We start from the raw sequence: 22033 nt of genomic DNA on the forward strand, positions 1-22033 counted from the left end.
CACCAGAGGCTCTGGGTTGGATCCTGCAGTGCCCTGAAGCTCACAAGACAGCACACTTCACTATTAGTACCTGTCACACAGGTTTTTCTAGGACTCCACAGAGTGGCCCAATTGTGCCCTTTTCATGGTAACCCTAGAGGCATCTGAACACCATTATTTTACTCTCTCTGTGTTCTTCAGATGAAAATCTCTATTTCCTTCCCATCACAGGGGACTCCCCTTCCTGTTCCAGCTGCACTGTGATGGGCAGATCTCACCCTCTTCTAATTTGGAGCACAGAACTGTCATATCCTGCATTATTTATCCAGCAGGGCCGTTAGCATCTCTGGCTCACTGTTGAGCCTGATGCAGAGTTAGTAGAAGTCACAGACTCTCCCATGACCACCGAGAGGGGAGCTGCCTTGTATTTGGGGCTTAAGTCAGCTTGTTCTTTTTATTAATTTCTACTAAACCTTATCTACCTGTTAAGTTTTATGTTCTGCTTTTTAGTTGTGAAGATTAAGAAAAGTCTATTCAAGTGCACTCTGAGTACACCCAGGAATGAAGACTAGAAGGGCTGGTCACACATGAACTGGCTCTGGGTGCATGTGAAGTAAGGTACAGCTCTCCTTTAGTAAACTGTCAGGAATAATCCCTCCCTCTTCATCCACTGCACTGTGTGGACAACATTTCACTGACTAAAGTCAGAAGCATGGCTCAGAGTTCTGCTCCTTACAAGGGCTGAGACAGCTTAGAGAGAAGCACATGCTGGTCATGCAGAGACCCAGGTTTAGTTCATAGCACCTATATACAGGCTGGCTCACAATTTCAGTTCCAGGAGCATCTTCTGACCTTCAAGGGCACCAGGCACTTATATGGTGTACATACATGCATGCAAGAAAAACAGTCATATGCATGAAATAATCAATCTTTAAAAAGTGTCATAAGAACTAAGTTGGTAGTACTTGACTATCATCCCAACAGGCTGGAGGCTGAGGCAGGAGGACAGCAAGGTTCAGGCCAGCCTAGGCCACATAGAAAGATCCTCTTTCAGAAAACCATACCAAACCAGTAAACCCAAATGTAATTAAAACCCAGATCTGCTTGGACCAACTTGTATAATTTTTCTGAGTAATCTACTGTCTGTAGGAGATGTTCCAGGCAGAGCATATGGTCTCCTGGCCTGCAGAGCGGGACACACAGAATCAGCTTGCTTTCCCTGGGGTCTTGAGAGGGGAACATGTTTGAAGGTCCCTTGTGTACAGACACTTGGTGTTCCATGGAGCTGGTGCCCATGGAGTACTCTGGGACATACAAAGATTCAGACATGACAAGGAAAACTATCTATTAAATAATATACATACAGTATTTTATAATGATAAAACTACATGATAGGCAGTATGTACCATGGTTCCTATGGTTGACTCACTAGCAATTTTAGGACAGTAGACATCTGAGACTTTTTACAGTTGTCTTTTGCATACTGTGTGGACTGTGGATAAAATCTGCTATAAAGTCGACACTGGTGGGTGTTCCCTACCCATTTAGCAACTCGTGAAAAAAGCAGCACCACTATTATCATTCCCTTTTTACAGATGAGTCAAGACAGAGGGTAAGTTATTTGTCCCAAGTCATCAATGAAATGAAAGGTAATAAGCTGGTTAGTCTTATGTCAACATAACACAAGCTAGAGTCACTGGGAAGGAGGGACTGAGATTGAGAAAATACCTTTATCAGATCCAGCTGTAGGGTATTTTCTTAATTAGTGATCCAGAGGGGAGGGCCAAGCTCATTGTGGGTGGTCCCATCCCTGGGCTGGTGGTTGTGGCTTCTCAAAGTAGGTAGGTAGAGCAAGTCATGAGGAATAAGCCAGTAAGCAGCAAGGTCCTGCCTCAGCTCCTGCTTCCAGGTTCCTGCCCTGCTTGCCTGTCCTGACTTCTTTTAGTGATGAATAGTGATATGGAAGTGTACATTGAATAAAATAAACCTTTTTCTCCCCAACTTACTTTGGTGATGGTGTTTTATCACAGTAGTAACCACCTAAGATGGGTAAAAAAGCATAAAAGCTGGAAGAAAGACCAACAAGAGTGTAATAGGTACTGCCAAGAACAGTATTAAAAGTATTTAAAGTATTAAAGTATCTTTCAGGGCTGCAAAGAGCATTTGCTGTTCTTGCAGATAACCCGAGTTCAGTTCCCAGCACCCACGCCCTGGATGTGGATCTGAAACCCCATTTTGGCTTCTACAGGCACCATGCTTATGTGCCCACACACAGAGAGGCATACGTTAAATAAAATGAGAGCTAGGTGAGAACAGATGGAAGGAGGTCTCTAGGACCAGCCAAGGGTCCTGCTTTAGGTCTGTACTATGAGGGAGAAAAGCATCAAACTGTTCATGTCACACATTCTCTAGACTGCTGCTTAGAAAAAAATAATATGTGGTTCAACAACTATGACAGAAGAAGGCTTTCCTCAGATCTCATTTCCCTTATTACCATGTCTGGGTGGAAATGCACAGGACACCAGTGGAGCCAGAGGACAACTGTGTAGAGATGACTGTCAACGTTCACATTTACACAGGTACCAGGGATCAGATTCAGGTCTGTGAAGCCAGCACCTTTATCCGTCTTTGTGGCCCAGGCAGAATTTCTGAAGCACAAGTGTGGTTCCCCTGGAGGGATCAGACTTACTTTGTTTTAATAACCAATTAATTAGCTAATTTCTGAGATAAGGTCTCAGGTAGCCCATACTAACCTTGAGTGTGCACAGGGCTGAAGATGAGCCTAACCCTTCTGACTGCTGAGAATCAGCATCCTTGGGTTATGTAGTGCTACAGCCTGAGGTAGCGATTGCCTGAGGTAGTGTAGGCAAGCCTCTACAAACTTAGATTTAGCCCAAGCACATTTTGGATTATCCCTAAAAGGCCCTGGTTGGCCTAGATCTTGGTATGTATCTCCAGCTGGCTATACATTTGTGACAATTCTCCTGCTTCAGCTTCCCACTAGAATCACAGGTGTGAGCCACCATGCCTGGCCAAACCACAGACACGATTCTCACTGAGGAAGTCACCCCTCTAGCCCTTACAGGTGCTGCTATAGCAGTTGCTGACGCAGGCATTTTGAAACCACAGCCCTCAAGCACACGCACATGGTCCTAGTAGGTTTGGATTCTGCTGGTCTCAGGTCGTGCAGATTTCTGGTTTGTTAAGAAGCTGACAGAAGACCCTGCTCCATGTCCAGGCACAGTCACACTCTGGAGAACTCTCCCAGGGTTTTCTGGGTTTAAGATTGGGTAGGTAGAGACTGCAGCTAATGCTGGCTTAGTATTTCCCTATAGGGTAAAGGAGGTTCATTCACCATTTTCTCTTTAGGGAAGACACTAAAGGAGTGTGTTACCAAGAATCCAGAAGAATGAACAAACATGTTCAACTGCCACAGGCAGGCAGGCAGGCAGGCAGGCAGGCAGGCAGGCAGGCAGGCAGGCAGGCAGGCAGGCAGAGGGGCCTTTCATAGCATAATGTTGGCTCACCATATATAGTTCTGTTCTTGGTCTCTTTTAAGTCTCAGATGTAGCAGAGAATTAAAAAGACCAGCTTCTACTTGCACGGAGGTCCCATGGGTGCAAACTGTAAAACCACCCTCCCCACTGTGCTCCAGAACCCAGTGAGGAGTTAGGGGGGCCTCCAGGAGCAACAGGAGGCTAAAGGGAGAGTGTGCAATCTTTTAAATATGAGCAACTGCAGAGATAACATGGAATTCCTTTCCTACTGTGGTTCTCAGCCCAGGGGGTGTGTGAAAATCATCGGGGAGCTTTAGGAAAATGTGTCTAATTTTGAAGTGGCCCAGGTCACTCTGGTACACACCTGGGACTGACAGCTACCAACGGTGCTTCCACATGCACTACAGCACTCACCTCAGGGTTTCCCAACAGGATTTCTCTGACAAAGTGTGTCAGCAAATTCAGTTCAAAGTCTATTTCAACATATGGTAACTTACATTTTTGTTTTTTTTTATGGGTGCCTTTTGATGGCAGGGCACAAAAACCTGATAGTAGCTTCCTGGTCTGAAACTTAATAGCTTTCTCTAGCAGGCAGTAATTTTAAAACTAACTTTTCTGTTTGTCACCTCAAACCTTATTGGGTTTTGCCTCAGGAAGTCATGGTCTCACTGAAAGGACCACGTCCTTGTTTGATTGGTCCCACTGTATTTGTACGAGGGTCAGATGGCTTTGGCAATCCAATTCTGCCTGTGGGGAAGTCTTCACACATTCCCACGAGCACGGTCTGCTCAGTCTCTGAAGAGTGTGTAACTGAGTCTCATGTTCAATATGAGTTCATCTTCAGATGCTTCTGTTTGTTCTTCTCAGCAAAGTACATTTCTAGTCTTTAAGATAATGGCTTAATGGCTGGATTCACATGGAAGGAACTACCTTCTGCTGTGCTATGTCTTGCCTCATTGAAGAAATAATACCCAGAAAAATATTATTGGGTCTGGTGGCTCATACCTATAATCCTGGCACTTTGAAGGTAGAGGCAGAGGGATCACTATGAGTTCAAGGCTAGCTTGGGCTATACAGTAAGACTGACTCTTAAAAATATAAAACAAAATCATAGGTAATGGATCAGACAGTTTTTTTTTTTTAAAAAGATTTATTTATTTTCTGTATGTGAGTACACTGTAGCTGTCTTCAGACACACCAGAAAAGGTCATCAGATCCCATTACAGATGGTTGTGAGCCACCATGTGGTTCCTGGGAATTGAACTCAGGACCTCTGGAAGAGCAGTCAGTGCTCTTAACCACTGAGCCATCTCTCCAGCCTTGGAGCAGACAGTTTTAAGTTACCAATTTAAGAAAGGTATTTATATCTTAAATTATGTGTAAATATGTCTGTGTTGTGTATGTGTATATGAATGCCTGTGTCTGAGGAGGGTAGAAGTGGGCACCAGATCCCACAGAGCTGGAATTACAGATATTGTAAACCACCAGCCGTGGTGCTAGGAACCAAACTCAGGCCCTCTGGAAGAGCAGCATGTGCCTGTAATGGTCAAGCTATTGTTCAGCCCTGTTGCCAAATATTTATTTTGCAAGGTAAAAGTGTTAAAAAGCTATAATCATCCAGGTGTCTATTGGAACCCCCATGCTTGGGAGTAGGCAGGAGAATCAGGAATTCAAAGCCATCCTGGGTTATACCCTGTCTCAAAAACCAAATTGAAGCAAGTCAAACCAAACCAAAAGTATAAAACTCTACTGTTATCTGGTGGCTTATATGTATAATCCTAGTACTTGGGAAGCTAAGGCAGAAGAGCTCTAGGCCAGTATGAGCTGTAGAGTAAGACCTTGTCAACAAAGACAACCAAAGCACAACTACTCCCACCCCATCTCAGAGACGAGGAAATGGGACCACACAGTGCTGCGCAGAGAGTTTTCCAGTTCCGGGGGTTGGACCTGGGGTCTTATCCATGCCAACCAAGCAGATTACCACCAGGCTATAACACCATACGTAAGGGAAATGCAAACAGTTTGGCTTTTAAGAAGGCACCATGAAGTCATCGTGCTATGATTTTACTACATTAAGGCCTGGTGGAGCATCACCAGGACCTGCACTAGGAATGACAGCTCAGGGGAAGCTGAGATAAGCTTCCTATGGGTGGTCCATCTGCAAAGATCAGCTCTCTTGAACATACATTTCTCAAAGTGGAATAAAGGAGTCCACCCCATGAGTCATGCTTGTGTCACGACTTAGCAGCCATTTATCCTGTGTCCTCTTGTGAGCTCAGGTGCACTGTCTGAGTTGGTCTCAGAAAGTTCCCAGGCTGAGGATTTCAGTATTACCTCTCACCCAGAACAACAGTGCCTAAAGTCAGCTTAGAGTCTCAAATCTGCCACTTTTAGCTGGCCAGTCAGGGGCACTGACACCACTAAGTTTCTGAAGGATAAGTAAGCAGCACCTTAAGCAAGTTTGGGAGGAAGAGCTCATCTTTGCTTGCAGACCATCAACATGTCTGAGCTACTCAAAAATGTTTACCAAAATGCCCTTGAGATGGATGTTTCCAAGGTTGGCCTTGAGGCCAACTCCTTCTTTAGCTTCTCAAGTACTAGGATTATAGCTGTGTACCTCTGCCCCTGGCTCAAAGCTTCTTTAAAGTCAGTATAAAGCTGAATGTGGTAATACACACCTGTAACCTCAACACTAGGGAGGCTGACACAAGAAGATCATAAGTTCAAGATCAGCCTGGGCTCCATGGCAACAGCTTGTCTTAAATGTGTGAGTGGATACTGCGAGAATGTGTGAAAACACACACACAGAGACACACAAACACACACAGACACACACACACAAACACATTTATCTTATATTTTTGAGGTGCTGAGTTCACCCCTTCTACCTGAAATGAACCCAAATCAAAGATGCACATTAGTTTTAACAAGGAAAAACTGTGGCTGACATCACTGCCACATAATTATGGATATAACGGGAAGGGGGAATGGAGAAAGAGAATGAGGGAAGAAAAGGAGCAAAAGAGAGAATGAGAATGAATAAATGAGAATACAAACAATTAAAAGACAGAGGTCCAACCCTCTCAGAAGGCTAACATCTCAAATTTTAGCTGCTCACTGCAGAGTTTCTGATCCAGCGAGACCCTGTCAACATGTTTTCTAACAAATTTTTAGGTACTACTGACGTTACGGAGTGGCAGGGGCCACATGCACTTTATCTCTGCCCATTTGAGGTCATTCACCCTTCTCAGTGTCAAAATGGTATCTGCTTTTGCAGTGTACCCTCATTGGAAGCCAACGTCTTTATCTAGTTCTCAGCAACAGAGCTCAGGGGCATTTACAGTTCCTAGTCTTCACTGTTTTGACACTTAAAGTAGCCCAACAGTGCTGGCTGAAATGTCTGATGCTTCCTTGGTGCTGCTGGAGATGGTTATAGTGCAGTTCTAGCAGTCTACTGACAGCAGCAATCACAGGCATAAATGGGAAAGGATCCTCCTTCACAGAGGAAAACGCCAACAAACAGAACGGAGGCTCGGAGTAGCTATGAGCAGATCCCAATGAGACTCACTGTTACTTTGGGGGCTGTCACTGAACTTCAGAGGCTCCTATTCCACTTGCCTCCGTATGTGCTGCTCCCTCACCGCAAACTGAATTTGTCTTCCATATTCTGCAAAGCTCTGAATTCTCTCACACTGCTAAGTTAGTACAAGTTTGCAGACTGGCTGGGGATATGTCTCTGTTGTTAGTGTTTGCCTGCCATGTATAAGTTCTTGGATTGGGTCCTCAGTTCACATATACTAGGTGAGGTGTGTACTCCTGCAATCCCAGCTCTGGAGAGGTGGGGGTAGGAGGATCATATGCTAAAGGTCATTTGACTACAAAGTGGGTTCAAGGCATCCTGGGATACACAAGACCCCTCTCCTGCCAAGTTTGCAGACACAGTAGTTCTAAACTTTCTTCCAACATTCCTTAAAAGAAGGGCTAAGAAAGTCTCAGTGTACAGTGGGGCGTCCCACCTTCTCTCATGTCAGTGAGATCCTCAATCTGAGCCAAGTGAAGTTCTTATCTCAAATGGCTGATAAACTGGGTCTAAAAATAATCTGCCAATAATCTGTACTCTGTAAATGTTAATGTCTTGTTATGCAATTTCTCAGTTTAAAAAAATAATACTTGTACAGAAAGGAAACCATAGGAACTACAAAAACAATTTCAACTGATTTATTAATTTTTGGCTTCTCCTTATCAAAAGGAAATTCCATTCTTCTGTTTAATCCTCCACCTTTCCCAATAAGCTGTAATCCTGACCCCAGAGGCCCTTCTAGTTACAAACATGAAGAAGAACTGGAAGAGGACCTGGAGACAGGTCTTCCCTGAGCTGATCTTGGCTCGCTCTTTCTTGCCAGATTTTGCTTTTAGTTCTCTGACACCTTCAAAGATAAACACAGAGATCCCCATCACCTATATATCCCCCTCTTTCTTTATATCCCCTCTAGTAATATTGTGACAGTTTCATATCAACTTGACACAAGCTAAAGTCATCTGAAAGAAGGGAACCTCAATGAAGAAAAACCTCCATAAGATGACTGTAGGCAAGCCTGTGGGGCATTCTATTAATTAGTAGTTGGTATGGGAGAGCCCAACTTATTGTGGGTAGTGCCATGCCTGGGCTGGTGGGCTGGTGGTCCTGGGTTCTATAAGAAAGGAGGCTGAATAAGCCAAGGAGAGTAAGCCAGTAAGCAGCACCCCTCCATGGCCTCTGCATCAGCTCCTGCCTCCTGTGTGAGTTCCTGTCCTGGCTTCCTTCAGTGATGGACTATGTATAATGTAGAGGTGTAAGCCAAATAAACCCTTTCCTCCCCAGCTTGCTTTTGCTTGTGGTGTTCCATTGCGGCAACAGTTGCTCTAATTAGGATACTCTGGTTGTCAGAATGCTCTCAGAATCTCCCCCCTCATTCCCCCAAATGTCATGCTTTAGGCTGGCATGGAACTCACTCTGTAGCTGAGGATGACTTTGAACTTCAGACCCTCTTGCCTGCATTTCAAGTGCTAACATTACAGGTCTGTACGCCAGGGCAGCTCTGAGACAGGTGTGTTTTAGCAAAGAATCTTTATGTGCTGCAGGGGATGAACAGAGGATGCCCTTTAAGTATACTATTTGAAGAATGCCTTCTTAAGCCATAAACTATGAGCATAACCCTTCTAACTTGTGAGTCAGAAGATTCCAAAATGGATGAGTGCATGGGGAGGGGCCAACATTTGAACTACCTCCTTCCAGCTCTGGCCCACCTAGCCTTTGCTCAACACAGGGAGCCAATCAGGAAATACTGCAGGCAAACACAAGGACAAACTGAAGACACAAACTTGCAGTTCTTTCCCAACATAGACTGCTTCTGCTTCAGAGAACTGCCCTGCACTGCAAGATTTGGAAGGGATTAGCACCATCATAAACCCTGGCACTTGCCACTCTTTAATTTAACCTTTTCCCACAAAGGATTTTAGGTTTCTCTGATGTCTCCAGGCAACAGGAGACACCATGAAAGCACTCTGAGGACTATACCTGGATGAACGTGTTGTGTTAAATATAAAAAATGTATTAGCCTTTTAATCTGTGCTAGGGCTGGCTCCTGTGGAGCCACATGGCACTGTGGAGTAGCTCTCTAACTTTGCAGCTCCATGCCGCCTCTAAGAACTCAGGCAAGGTTCATTCCACCTGACCTTGCGTGTTGTTTTCACTTACTTTCCTCCATCTCCCGCTGGCTCCTGTGGGGCCAAAAGGATGTTTTTGAGATACTTTAATTAGAAATGGCCAGGAGTAGTCACAGCTTAACTGTTCAGAAATGCTTTTTGTAGTTAGATGGTTATCAAAAACGTCAGAAATCCATTAATTATGGTATTTAATGTTATTTATCTTTTGTTGAGACATATCTGCTCCTTACAGTTTCCCTTTGGTGGGTCTGACAAAGAAATTGAGCATGTCTACCTCCAAGTGAAGTATACTTTGTGGCTAGGCAGCCACTGGGCAGAAACTGCAGATTTCATCTACAGACTAATACTGTCCAGAAAGGGACACATTATGCAGAATAGTCAACTGATAATTTTTGCTGAGTCAAAATTATCAGCCCTTCAAGATTTCTGCATTTCAAAATCTATCAGTGATCCTGGGCTAGAAGGCTGAAGACTAGCTCTCACATGTTGTTAACAGGAGACTGCTAGTGGAGATTTGTCTCTACAACCTGTCTAAGTTCTGGAAGCTGTGTTAGGCTTTCTATGTTTACAGATATTTGGCCATTCTCAGATTTCTGACAGAGTTGAAGACTAATTTACTTTAATAGCCTATCCAAGCTAATTAACTTTGAGAAAACATAGTCATTTAGAATATTTTTAAATGGTAATAGTTGTGCACAGCTTACATTTGAGAGAAAAGTTTTTTTTTTTTTTTAAAAAGTAAACAAAAAGGGTGATGTGTAGGATGTCATTATACAACAAAGTGAGTCAAGCCTATCATTGGATGAGAAGGAAAAGTAGGTAGGGAAAAGTCTAGGAAAGAGGAAGAAGAGGAGAAAAAAAAAAAAGAAGATTCGAGAGGAGGCAATATGGAAACAGACATAGATCTTTGTGTGTGTGTGTGTGTGTGTGCGCGTGTGCGTGCGTGCGTGCATCTCTAGATTGATAAGGTTGTTATGATTATTTCTAAGGGCTTCTATGGGTCTATTTATCTTAACTAGATGGGCAGTTTCTATCTTTGTCCACTGGTTGTAAGCTTATTGTGTAGAGGGTTTGTGGATTGAGAATTTAACTTATAAACCTGTTTGTTAAGTTAATGATTGTAGAGTCACGTTTATACCAAGCAGTGAAGGAAAGTGAGTGAAAACAACATGCAGAGGCGAGTGAAGTGAACTGCACCTGAGTTCTTAGAGGCAGCATGGAGCCACTAAGTTAGAGATACCCTGCAGTGCCATGTGGCCCCACAGGAGACAGCCCTCGTGTGGAATAAAAGGTTAAAATTTTTAATATTTACCACAACATGGACAGACTCCTTTCAATACCTTGGCCTATTTTTGTTGCCTCACTACCATTGAGAGGGACTGGGATTAACCAATCTTACCCCCTTGTCAGTATTACAAGACAGTCTGGAGAGTGTGCCTGAGCTCTAAAGTATATACTTTAAGAAACAGAATCTGGGGGCTGGAGAGACCACTTAGCAGTTAAGAGCATTGACTGTTCTTTCCCAACAACCACATGGTGGCTTACAACTCTGTAATGAGATCCGATGCTTTCTTTGGTGTGTCTGAAGACAGCTATGGTGTACTCACATACATAAAATACATAAATTACAAAAAGAAAAAGACAAAGAGGTCTCTGGTATTACTAGATCGCAGACAAACTGCAGGAAGGAGTACTGCAAGGAGGGGCTCCCAGCTGGTGAGCCCAACAGAATCTGGTTGGGCTCCAGAAGCAGTGTAGAAGGAGGAGTTAAGGAACTTCTTCCAGGTAAGCAACAGGAGGTGAGCCTAGGAGGAAGCATATCCAGGGCTACTGTTTGAATGTGTCCACTAAAACTCTAGATAAGGCAGTGAAAGGGTGGGAATTCACACACTGGGTGATGACATACATCAGAGAAAGCTTCAAGACTGAGGCTCTGATCCAGAACAGCAGTTTTATTAGAAGAGGGGAGACACCTGAGCCAGGGCGCTCTCAACACTGTTGCCCTCTGCCAAGGATGACACTGCAGGAGGCCCTCGCCAATGTCAAGCAGATGCTGACATCACATTCTTTCCCTGCTAGAATGGTTAGTGAAAGAAATCTGTTCTTTATAAGTTAGCCTGTTTATCATGTTTCTAGCACAGAAAATGGTTTAAGACACCCAAAGATCAGTGCAAAAGCTCTGTCTCCATGTGATAACTTCCCTTCTTTGCTGTCAATTAACTTCCAGACAGCTATGTTTTACAGCCTTAGCTTTCTTCCCTTTATGATTTTTATTGGGTTTTCACGATCTCTTATGACTCTACCTGATCTGAGGATATTGCCTTTATTTTATAGGTGAAGAACTGAAAGAACTAACTAAGAGGTGTTGTCATAAGCCAGAGAATGTGATTTTGCTTCTGTACTGTTCTCTGCAAGAATCACTATCAACCATAAACAACCAGGAACTGGAAAAGCCATGCCATTCTTGTTTTTACACACTGGATATGGGCAGAGCATATCCCCATGGACAATCCAAAGCCCTAGCACAGGGCTGAATGATGAGATTAGGGTTGGGAGGGCCAGGCTACATTCAGACAGTGAGATGCATTTCTGGAGAGGAAGTGCTCACAGAGTGAGGGCCTGGTCATCAGCACAGTTGCAGGTCGAAGGGTGGTGGGGTCTGGGTGCACATCTCTGTATGTAGAAAGAGAAACTCCAGAGGGCATGGAGGTGAGGACAAGAAAGCCACAGTGGGCTGAACAATTCCTTATGTTTCCCAAGCCTTGTCTTAGTTTTGCTTTCCTAACTGTCCTGTAGACTTTGTAGTGTGGGGACATCACATATATAACAGAGCCATCTGCTTTAAACTAAAGACTCTTCAGACCAAACTTTCCAGGACAAGACTAAAACCACTCCTCAGAAGATGGAAGTGACCTAAGCAACAAAACTGTGCTGAAACAGGTGAGCAACAAAGGGCCAACACCTCCTAGTACAAAGGCAAGACTTTCTGTATTCAACAGTAACCAGCAGGAAAAGAAGTAGGGACATTCATAACAAAGAAGCAGGTGCAGAGATCATATGTGATGAGAGGCATGGCCATGTGGACATCATATTAAATATGCTACGCATGGTGAGGAGTAGAAGACAACTGAGCCTGAAGATGAATGCAGAAGCTGTAAAAGATCCAAAGGAAACTTCTAGAGATAAGCAGCACGGTGTCTGAGACAAAGACACAGTGGATGGAATCCACAGCAGATGAGAACACAACAGAAAAAGACTAGTTAATAGTTATCTGTAGGCATAGAGATAGAAGCTGTGAAAAATGGAATGAAAAGAACAAACAAAAAAAAAAAAAAAAAAAAAAAAACCCTAAGATATGGGGTGCCTGTAGGAAAATTTCAGGTGACCTAACACATGTGACAAGAACCCCTGAAAGAAAGTGGGCAAAGGAAAAAAAGAAAGTGATAATAATATGAGACATTTATCTCCTATCATATGGGAGTTACATAGATGTAGGTCATAAAGCTTTAGAGCTGAGGGTGAGGCTCAGTAGTTGTAAGTGCATGCCTAGCAGGAGGTCCAAGGCCTTGGGTTGATCATAAATCAACGAACCAACCAGCCAGTTAGCCAGCTAACCACCCAATGAATCAATCAAATACAATCCCACTAAGCTTTAGAAGAAAATATGAAAAGAATATAGTTGTGACCGTGAGATAATAACGACTTAACTAGGGTGCAAAAAGTGTTAAATACCCACAGCGATAGTGCAGACCCATCATCCCAGCATTCTGGAGAAGGAAGGATGATAGTTTAAAGCAACCTGGACTCCACAGTGAGTTCTAAACCAGCCTAGGCTATACAAGGAGACCCTGATTAAATCAAACCAAAACTGAACAAAAAGCCTAAGTCATTTCACAAAAATAAGAGAAGAGAGAGAGGGAGGAAGTGAGTGAGAGAGGAAAAAAAAAAAAAAGACAAAAGGGCTGGAGAGATGGCTCAGTGGTTAAAAGCACTGACTGCTTTTCCAGGCAACCTGATTTCAAAACCCAGCAACCACATGGTGGCTCACAACCATCTGTAATGGGATCCGATGCCCTCTTCTGGTGTGTCTGAAGACAGCTACAATGTACTTATATATAATAAATACGTCTTTAAAAAAAGAAAGACAAAAGAAAACAATCAATTGGACGTCATTAAAATTAAGAATGAGGGGCTAGAGAGATGGTTCAGTGGTTTGGAGCACTGGATGCTCTTCTAGAGATCCCGAGTTCAATTCCCAGCAACCACAGGGTGGCTCACAACCATCTGGAATGAGATCTGGTGCCCTCTTCTGGCCTGTGGAAGTACAGGCAGGCAGAATGCTGTATACATAATAACTAAAACTTAAACAAAACAAAACAAAACTGTTGCTCTTCAAAGACACTGTTAAGGAACTAAAAATGTAAGTCAAAGACAGGGAAAAACTATTCCCCAAATGTTTATCTCTATAAACTCACACATGAAATAAGAAACAAAACCTCAGGCCTACAAGATGACTAGGTGGGTAAAGGCACTTGCTGCCAAGCAGATAATCTTAGCGGATTCCCACAACCCACGTGGTAGAAGGATTCCTACAGGCTGTCTTCTTCACATGCCTGAGGGCACATACATGTTCTCATCTCCACCCTGCCCCCACGAATGCACCAAGGGAACTTATAACTCAATGGTAAGTCAAACATCAACGTATAGGAGAACTGTGTAAAATGTTGAATAGATACTTTGCTTAAGATTGCAAATACTGCAAATGGAAAGATGTTCAACCTAATCAGGGAAACGTAACTTCCAGTCAGGAGACACTACATACACTCACTCCAACAACTAAGCTGCCAATGATGATACTAAGTGTTGGCTAGACCATGGTGCAACTGGACCACTCTTCTGTTGGGAATGCAAACTGGGCAGCTCTTTTCATAAACATTCTGGCTGTTTCTTTTTCCTTTCTTCCCTCCTTCCCTTCCCTCCCTTCCCCCCTTCCTTCCTTCCTTTCTGGAACAGGGTTTCTCTATGTAGCTCTGGCTGTCCTAGAACCTTCTCTGTAGACAAGACTAACCTTGAACTCACAGAGATATGCCTGCCTCTGCCTCCGTACTGCTGGGAATAAAGGTGTGCACCCCTACTGCCCAACAGCATTTGGTTGTTTGTTGTTTTTGTTTTGTTGCTTAGGTTTAAACACACACACACACACACACACACACACACACACACACACACACAAAATCAAAGCATTTAACCAAATAATTCTTTGCAGATGTTCAGGGTTCCATCTCTTGACATTCTCTAAACAAAGAGAACAGCACAGGGGAAGCAGACGCAGCGACTTTATTCAAACACAAACCTTTTTCCGTCGAGACACTATCATAAAAAGTGAGAAACATCCCCTATTTCCCCAGAATAGGAAAAAAGTTACAAGTATGGATAGTTTACAAAGGATTGAAATCAAGAATATTATAATTTTCACAAGTATAAAATATAATTAATCTAATTTTAAAGTGGGCAAAGGATGGCTGGAGAGATGCCTAAATGTTTAGGAGCACACGATGCTCTTCCAGAGAACCCAAGTTCTGCCCTCAGAACACACACAGGCAGCTCCCAACCACTATAACTCCAGCCCCAGGAAATCTGATAACCTCTTTTGGTCTGTGAGGACGCTCATGTACATACAGAAACATAGACACACATAAATAAAAATAAATCTTTTAAAAATTGGCAAAAAGTCTGAGCAGACATTTCTATAGAGACGAATAACCAATGAACATCAGGCAAGGTGACACATCCCTAGTCAGAGGGAAGTCAGCACAGCCAAGGCCACTGCACACACAGCACAGCCAGGGCCACTGCACACACAGCACAGCCAGGGCCACTGCACACACAGCACAGCCAGGGCCACTGCACACACAGCACAGCCAGGGCCACTGTACACACAGCACAGCCAGGGCCACTGCACACACAGCACAGCCAGGGCCACTGCACACACAGCAGGCCAGGGCCACTGCACACACAGCAGGCAACTGTGCTCAGGCAGTACCAAGTACTGCAGAGGAACTAGAACTAGGAGCCTTGGGTGTTTTGGCAGGAACACCTCAATTCCTCCAGAAGCTGATATCCAGTCCTCTCCTCCCTTCCCCTCTTCTCTACTCCTCTGTGCAATTTACTCAGAAGAACTGAAAAAATGCCCACAAATATTTATAGAGACGTTATTTACAAAAGACCAAATGTAGAAGCCAACCAAATGTTCATCAGTTGATAATGACTAAAAAAGTGATGCTGACACCGTGGAATACTCTAGCCATAAAATGAAGAGAGTGCAGCTTTAGGCTATGGCATGGATGAAACTCGAAAGCACTGAGTGGAACAGCCAAGACATGAAAGACCACAGGAATGCTCTCCATTTATGCAAAACATCCCGACAGATCTGAAAAAACTGTGCACCGAAATTTAACATACAGGTCAATGAGCTTCTCATATTGTTGATGAAGGGCTGGAGAGAGGAGAGGCAGGAACCAGAGTTCTGAGATCATCCTGAATATTTGAACAGTTCTTCTTCTGGGGTAGGAGTACAAGTTGGAAAGTTTTAGGACATGGTTCTGTCACGGATGCAGACACTCAGTCCAAGTGTCATACCATCACCACCCTTAATTTGAGTCACTGATATGACAGTTGGGTCCTTTGCAGTGACCAGCTGCATGGCTGAGCAAGTCACTCCCTGGGAGAGTCTCCATCTTCCTGCCAACTAGACGATAGGAGGCCGTAGTTCCTAGAGTGGCCTCTGTACAGGGCACTCATCCAGTACCACCCTGCTCTGCTCCTCTGCAGAAGGAATCTACCTGCTTAATGTCAGAGTTCCCTGGGAAAAGCAACAGTTCAGAACACAGTCCAGTGTCTGCCAAAACCAACTAATCCCTTGATGGCAAAACTTGAACAGTTTCCTTGAAATTTCATAGGTGCAGGCTCAGAAATCAAAAGTCCCCAGAAGCCTCTCAAACCTGTTCTCAATTCTTCCTCTCTCTCTCACTCCAGCCGGGTCACATTAGACAGGTCTCCATGCACATACTAAAAGCATGCCGCTGAGGGACAGTACAAATCATGTTCAATTTGCGCAGATGGAACTGGTTACATCTGACCTAATTAGACTGGATAACCAAGGCAGGTGTTTGTAGGCTGCCAATGTTTTTATTCTCTGTAACTGCTCAGCTGCATTTCCTAGGCATGAAGTAAAGGAAGTTCATAGGTCACAAAATCATGGACTGTATTTCTTTACATCATGCATAGTGTTCATTAAAAAAAAAAAAAAAAAAAAAAAAAAGCATTGCTGAACCCGTCACACTGACGTCACCATTTGACCACCCACAGCACCTAGGCTGGCTAGAGGGAAGGCTGGTATCACTCAGCTTCTAGTCTACAAACCTGAGCTCATTACAGAGTGGCCTGTGTTCTTACCCAACTATGATCTACAGAGCATACTGCTTGGCAGTTAGAAGTTAGGATTCTAATTCACGCTTGTGAACTGGTCACTTTTAGGGCATCTAGAAGGAAAATAGTAACAATTATAAAGTAAGATTCCAGCTGAAGGAGTGATTATTATACTTGGTAGAGTGATGAGATCTGACCTATCAATTCCAACTAACACAGAAACTACAGAGCAGTCCCCAGCAGCCTGCTACTGGGAAGTGTTGCTGTGGCGGCCTTAAATATGTCTATTTTGAAGGCAAAAAGGGCAGGTCTGCCCAGAGTGGCAAGTGCTCTCTTTCTAGGAATACACTTGAGACCAGCGCAAATCTAAGACTGTCCCACACTCTCTTAGGAAAGACACTGTAAAAACTGATTTAGAAGCAGCAGCACAGGGAATGTGGCCTGGGTTGTTGCAGGGTCTGGACGGCGGTCTTTCAGACACGCCACCTGTGGGAGAAGGAGAGCTTGGGCTCTAACATCTTAGGAAGCTTACACATGGCTCTAGATGGTTTTCTCTGCCTAGGTGTGAGCAATGAAGAAACACCAGCACCTCTTCCATTCATGCACATGGGATGCTGGTACTTGACACAGAGCTAGCCGTCAACAGCTGGCCGCCATCATTAACCATGACAAGTAAGATGAAACTAAAAATAATGCTTTCTAAAACTGAGAGTAGAACAGATATCCTCATACATGCTAGGTTATCTTGGTCACGGTATCTCTTTACAGCAATGGAAACCGGACGACAATGGGTGAGAATCACACAACCAGATGGCACAAAGTAAAATGGGGTTGGGTGATGGAGCATGCAGGAAGCCAAGTTCAGTTTTGAGCCTGGCTCAAAGTCACCCTTGGTACATAGTGAGTTTGAAGCCAGCCTGGGCTACATGAGACCTATCTCAAAAAGAATGGCAACAACAACATTCAGAGAATGAGACCCTGAAAAAAAAAAAAAAACAAACCTACTCATGAGCTCACCAAGAGAGGGAGGGAGGAAGGGAGGAAGGGAGGGAGAAGAACAGGGAGAGAGGTTAAGTATGGTATTTATTTAAGTATGTAGTAAATAAACTCATTAGCTGTGAAAAATAAAAACAAATTTAAGGAGTGGGTCTACAGGCAAAAAGATTGTCTCTCAGAGCAAACAGGATAAGTATTTAGTAGGTCCCAGAGAGTTATTTTAGCAAATAGATATTTTAGTGGAAAATTTCCTGCCGTAGAACAAGTAATTGAGGTTAGATTTTAGATCAGAACTGAAGTCCTGCCCTTGCACACCTTGCACAGGCCTGTACCTCGGTCACCAGGCTTCTAGATTTTCACTGTCTCTCAGCTCAGCTGGAACTAATTTTCCCTTTTGAGGGTGACTGATGTATGCTAATGATGACAGGAAAGGAGAAAAAAATACAGAGGACTGAGTGTTCTTGTGGGTCTAAGTCCCAGATTTAGAATTTTAAAATGCAGTTAGTGAGTGAAATAGCCCAGACTGATTTAGAACTAAGATAACGTTGACAGGCATGAAGCATGTCATAGGGCAGTCGTTCTAGTGTTTGTTTTCTCACCATGTCCCCAGCCCTTCCAAGGTACTTCTAAGGCATTTCAGAGTTAGGAATGGCCATTCAATGCCACCAACAGAACAAAGTGTGAGAAGAAGGGCAGAGCCTCTTCACGCAAAACCTAACCCAAAATCGCCCTCAAATCAGTGCTTTATTTTAGCAATTAGTCCAATTTATCAATACATTTACTATGTAAATGTATCTGACAAGCAAGGTGGTTCAGAAAGTGAAGGTGTTTGCTCTGAAGTCTGATGAGGTTAGTTTAATCTCCAGAACCCACAAGACAGAAGAGAACCAACCCTAGAAAGTTGTACACACACTCACAAAAATGTAATGAAAATGTATGTTCATACACAGGAATGAAACTGAGGTATGGTATAAAGTTATTAAAATGGAAATAAAAGGAAGAAGTCTCTCCTACCTAAACCCCCTGAGCTATTTTTAGCATGGCTACCTTTCATTCTGGTCTGGGCCCCATTCCCGGTTATTAGGATAACCCTGACATCTGTGAATGAGCTTTCTCTAATGTTAGACTTACTAAATTAAGTTCATTTGTAATCACAGCACTTGGGAGGCAGGGCAGGCAGCTCGCTGTGACTTAAAAGTTCAGCCTGATCAACATGGCAAGTTCTAGGTTTGCCAGGACTACTTAGTGAGATCCTGTTTCAACAAAAAGAAAATGCAATCTGGCAAGATGGCTCCGCAGGCAGAGGCACCTTTGACCAAGCCTGATAACCTAAGTTTGATCCCCAGAGTCCATGTGGTGGGAGGAGAAAACCAAAACTGGAAAGCTGTCCTCTGACCATTTGTACACTCAGGTTGGCCTCACACTTATTATATAGTTGAGGATAACCCTGGACTCCTGACCCTTCTGTATCTACCTCCCAAGGGCTAAGATTTACAAGTGTGTGCCACCACATCTGGCAAGTCTGTATCCTGACAACAAATAGGCTATTTTAAAAATCAATGAGAACTGCATTTACTGCATTCAATAGTTAATAACCACCTTTCATGAGGCCTACTATATACTAGACTACTGCACTACTACAGATACAGTGCTTAGCCAGGCTACAAAGAACCCAAGCCAAGTTTCATCCCTCCAGAAGCCTACCAGAGGAATCTGATACCATGATAGGATCCTGAAACATACTAAATTTGCAGTTTAATAAGGGACCACTTATTTGATGATAGGTTTACCTAGTGTTCAGATGCTGCTGGAGCTGGAAACAATCCATGAATACAAAAGCAGACTTCAATACTGTAAGGTCATTGGTTATACCCTAGAGAGAGCTATCCAGTCTAATCACTGTTTGTTTGATATTTGGTTAGTTATAGAGACCCAAGAAGGAAATTTACTATTTATTGTTTATTTATTTATTGTTACATGAGTATTTACTATTTATTTTTGTTACATTTATTGAAATTTACTATTTATTTATTTATTTATTTATTGTTACATGAGTACATTCTATGAATATAGCGCGCGTGCGCACACACACACACACATACGTGTGTCATATACACAGACATCATGTCTTTTTCAATGAGTAGCTGAGGAGAGATCTTCCTGTCTCTACCTCTCCAGTGCTGAGATACAGATATGGGACACAATGCCTGGCAAACAGGGTATATTTCCCATAAAGCAACATGATCTTATACTTCTGGGTATGGTGAGGATTATGTGTTCTGATTACCTCTGCATGGCCACAGGGACTGTGTGGACTAATGATGTACATTAACCTGAGGGAGGCAGTCTCAATGCCCTTCCCACAGAATACTTTAAACTGGTGCTGAACTTTGACACCTGGACAGATTTCCTGAAGGTAACAGCTCATGGTCAAGTTAAATGTAAGTGAGGAAAGGCCTGACTTCCTCGTCCCCAGAACCTGACTTTGCTTGTATAGCGTACTTAGACATGCCTAATCAGTTAGGAGAGGCTTAAACCAGTTGCAGGCTCATTGTCCTGCATTCCAGTTTGGATGGGTGAAAATCCATTTCAGCCTGAGGCCTGGAACTCATGTACTATACTTCCTGAGATCTCCTATATGAACATACCACATTATTTTTATTTGGGATGCTCTTCCTTCTTTAATTCTCTTTGTGAGTCATATAGAACAATTATATGTGGATCTATAATTAGATACACACATGGCCTAGGGACATATATGAAGTCAGAGACTGAGGGAGGAACTCTTCCATGAAGTAATGAAGGGTAGATTATAATATACCCTTATATATTATAAGGGACTTAAATATACAACAGCAAATGAGCCAGTTCAGCTATCTCTGTACAGAAAATGATGACATTTTCAAAGAAAAACACAGAATAGCAAAAGGCCAAGGTCTTCAGAACACAGAGGGTATCTGAGCTGAGTTCACTCTTTTCTGGATGACCAAATAGAGCATATTTGATGGTAAAATTTCAAGCAAACAAGGAAGGGCCTCATAGATTCTATTGGTCAGTCTCACACACTGAGCTGTGGATGAGCATGTTGTAGCGCTGCTCAAAACTCTACAACGTTCCAGGTAGAATTAGAATTGCCAGTCATACCTGTCTGCTTGCCTTCTTCAGGTCTGTCCAGGCAGCTAGTCAGCAGGAAGAGAATGTCAATATATACAGCTCTGGTCACCAAGCATGGATTCTGCCTAGAAAAGTAAAGAGTTGAGAGTAAACTGCCTGGACCTTGGGAAAGAGAAAATGGGTGTTTTCTACTAGGCGTGTCATCAGGTAGCTGTAGGATACTAAAAATGACTATTTTTGGTGGGAAGAAAATCAGCAATCTGTAAAAAAGTGAGTCCATGAGCCTGTGACAGAGGCTAGGTCTGTGTCTTCCATCGCTGTGAAGAGACACCATGACTAAGGTAACTCTTATAAAACACTTTTTTATTTATTTACTTTTTTAATGCATATGAGTACACTGTCACTGTGTTCAGACACACCAGAAGAGGGCATCGGATCCCATTACAGATGGTTGTGAGCCACCATGTGGTTGCTGGGATTTGAACTCAGGACCTCTGGAAGAGCAGTCAGTGCTCTAACCACTGAGCCATCTCTCCAGCCCCAAAGAAAGTATTTACTTGGAGGCTTACTTACAGTTTCTGAGGATTAGTTCATTATGGTCATGGCAGGGACCATGGCGGCACTAAGGACAGTGTATAAGACCTTTACATCCTGATTTGGGCCCTGTGTGGGCTTTTAAAACCTAAAAGTGACACACTTCCTCAAACAAGGTCACGCTTACTTCAACAAAGCCATGTCTCCTAATAGTTCTAATCCATCTCAAATGACTTGGCATTCAACTATAAGAGCTCATGGGCCATCACTCAAATCACCACGGTCTGTGTGAGGACCAGACAGACAAAAGTGTGTCCTGCCATGCTCCAGATAACCTAAGATGCCAATGTCTCTATCCTACTGACGTGAAAACAGGGAAAAGGCGTCATGAAGATATAGTATTTCCTCTTAGCTAGAGGAAATGGGCTCCCTGATAGCACTCACTGGTTATGAGGTTCAGGTGCCAACTGAAAACAGTCACTGAACAACAGATCAACACACACTGGAGCTGAGGTCCCAATGGGTGAGATGCTTTTCTTTTTTCAATGACTGGCTCATTTAACCTTGGACCTACAGGTAAGGAGCTTAGATTTTCTTTTTAAAACAGTTCTTGAAGAGCCCTGGCTCTGAGCCCTAGTTCAGACTGAGACTATATAGGTCCAGATTTGCTGTGCTAAGGACCCAGCACCTGTGGTAAACTCAGTGGCATAGTGGGGTCTGATAGTTTGTGCCATTTGTTATCTCTGTGACCTGAGCAGACATCACTGTCTCCCTGTGAG

The 22033-nt window shown here is 43.4% G+C and overlaps 1 protein-coding gene across 2 annotated transcripts in view; it reads right to left on the reverse strand.

Annotated features, from left to right (window-relative positions):
• THADA (THADA armadillo repeat containing) overlaps positions 1–22033 on the reverse strand; it is a 264934-nt gene that overhangs the window by 42466 nt on the left and 200435 nt on the right. For both annotated transcript variants that reach the window (XM_080914535.1, XM_080914534.1), the window contains exon 30: positions 20751–20845. In XM_080914535.1, the coding sequence (XP_080770661.1) occupies positions 20751–20845 (95 nt within the window). The remainder of the gene's footprint in view (positions 1–20750; positions 20846–22033) is intronic.

This window comes from Micromys minutus (assembly GCF_963924665.1).
Source record: "Micromys minutus genome assembly, chromosome: 3".
NCBI lineage: Eukaryota > Metazoa > Chordata > Mammalia > Rodentia > Muridae > Micromys > Micromys minutus.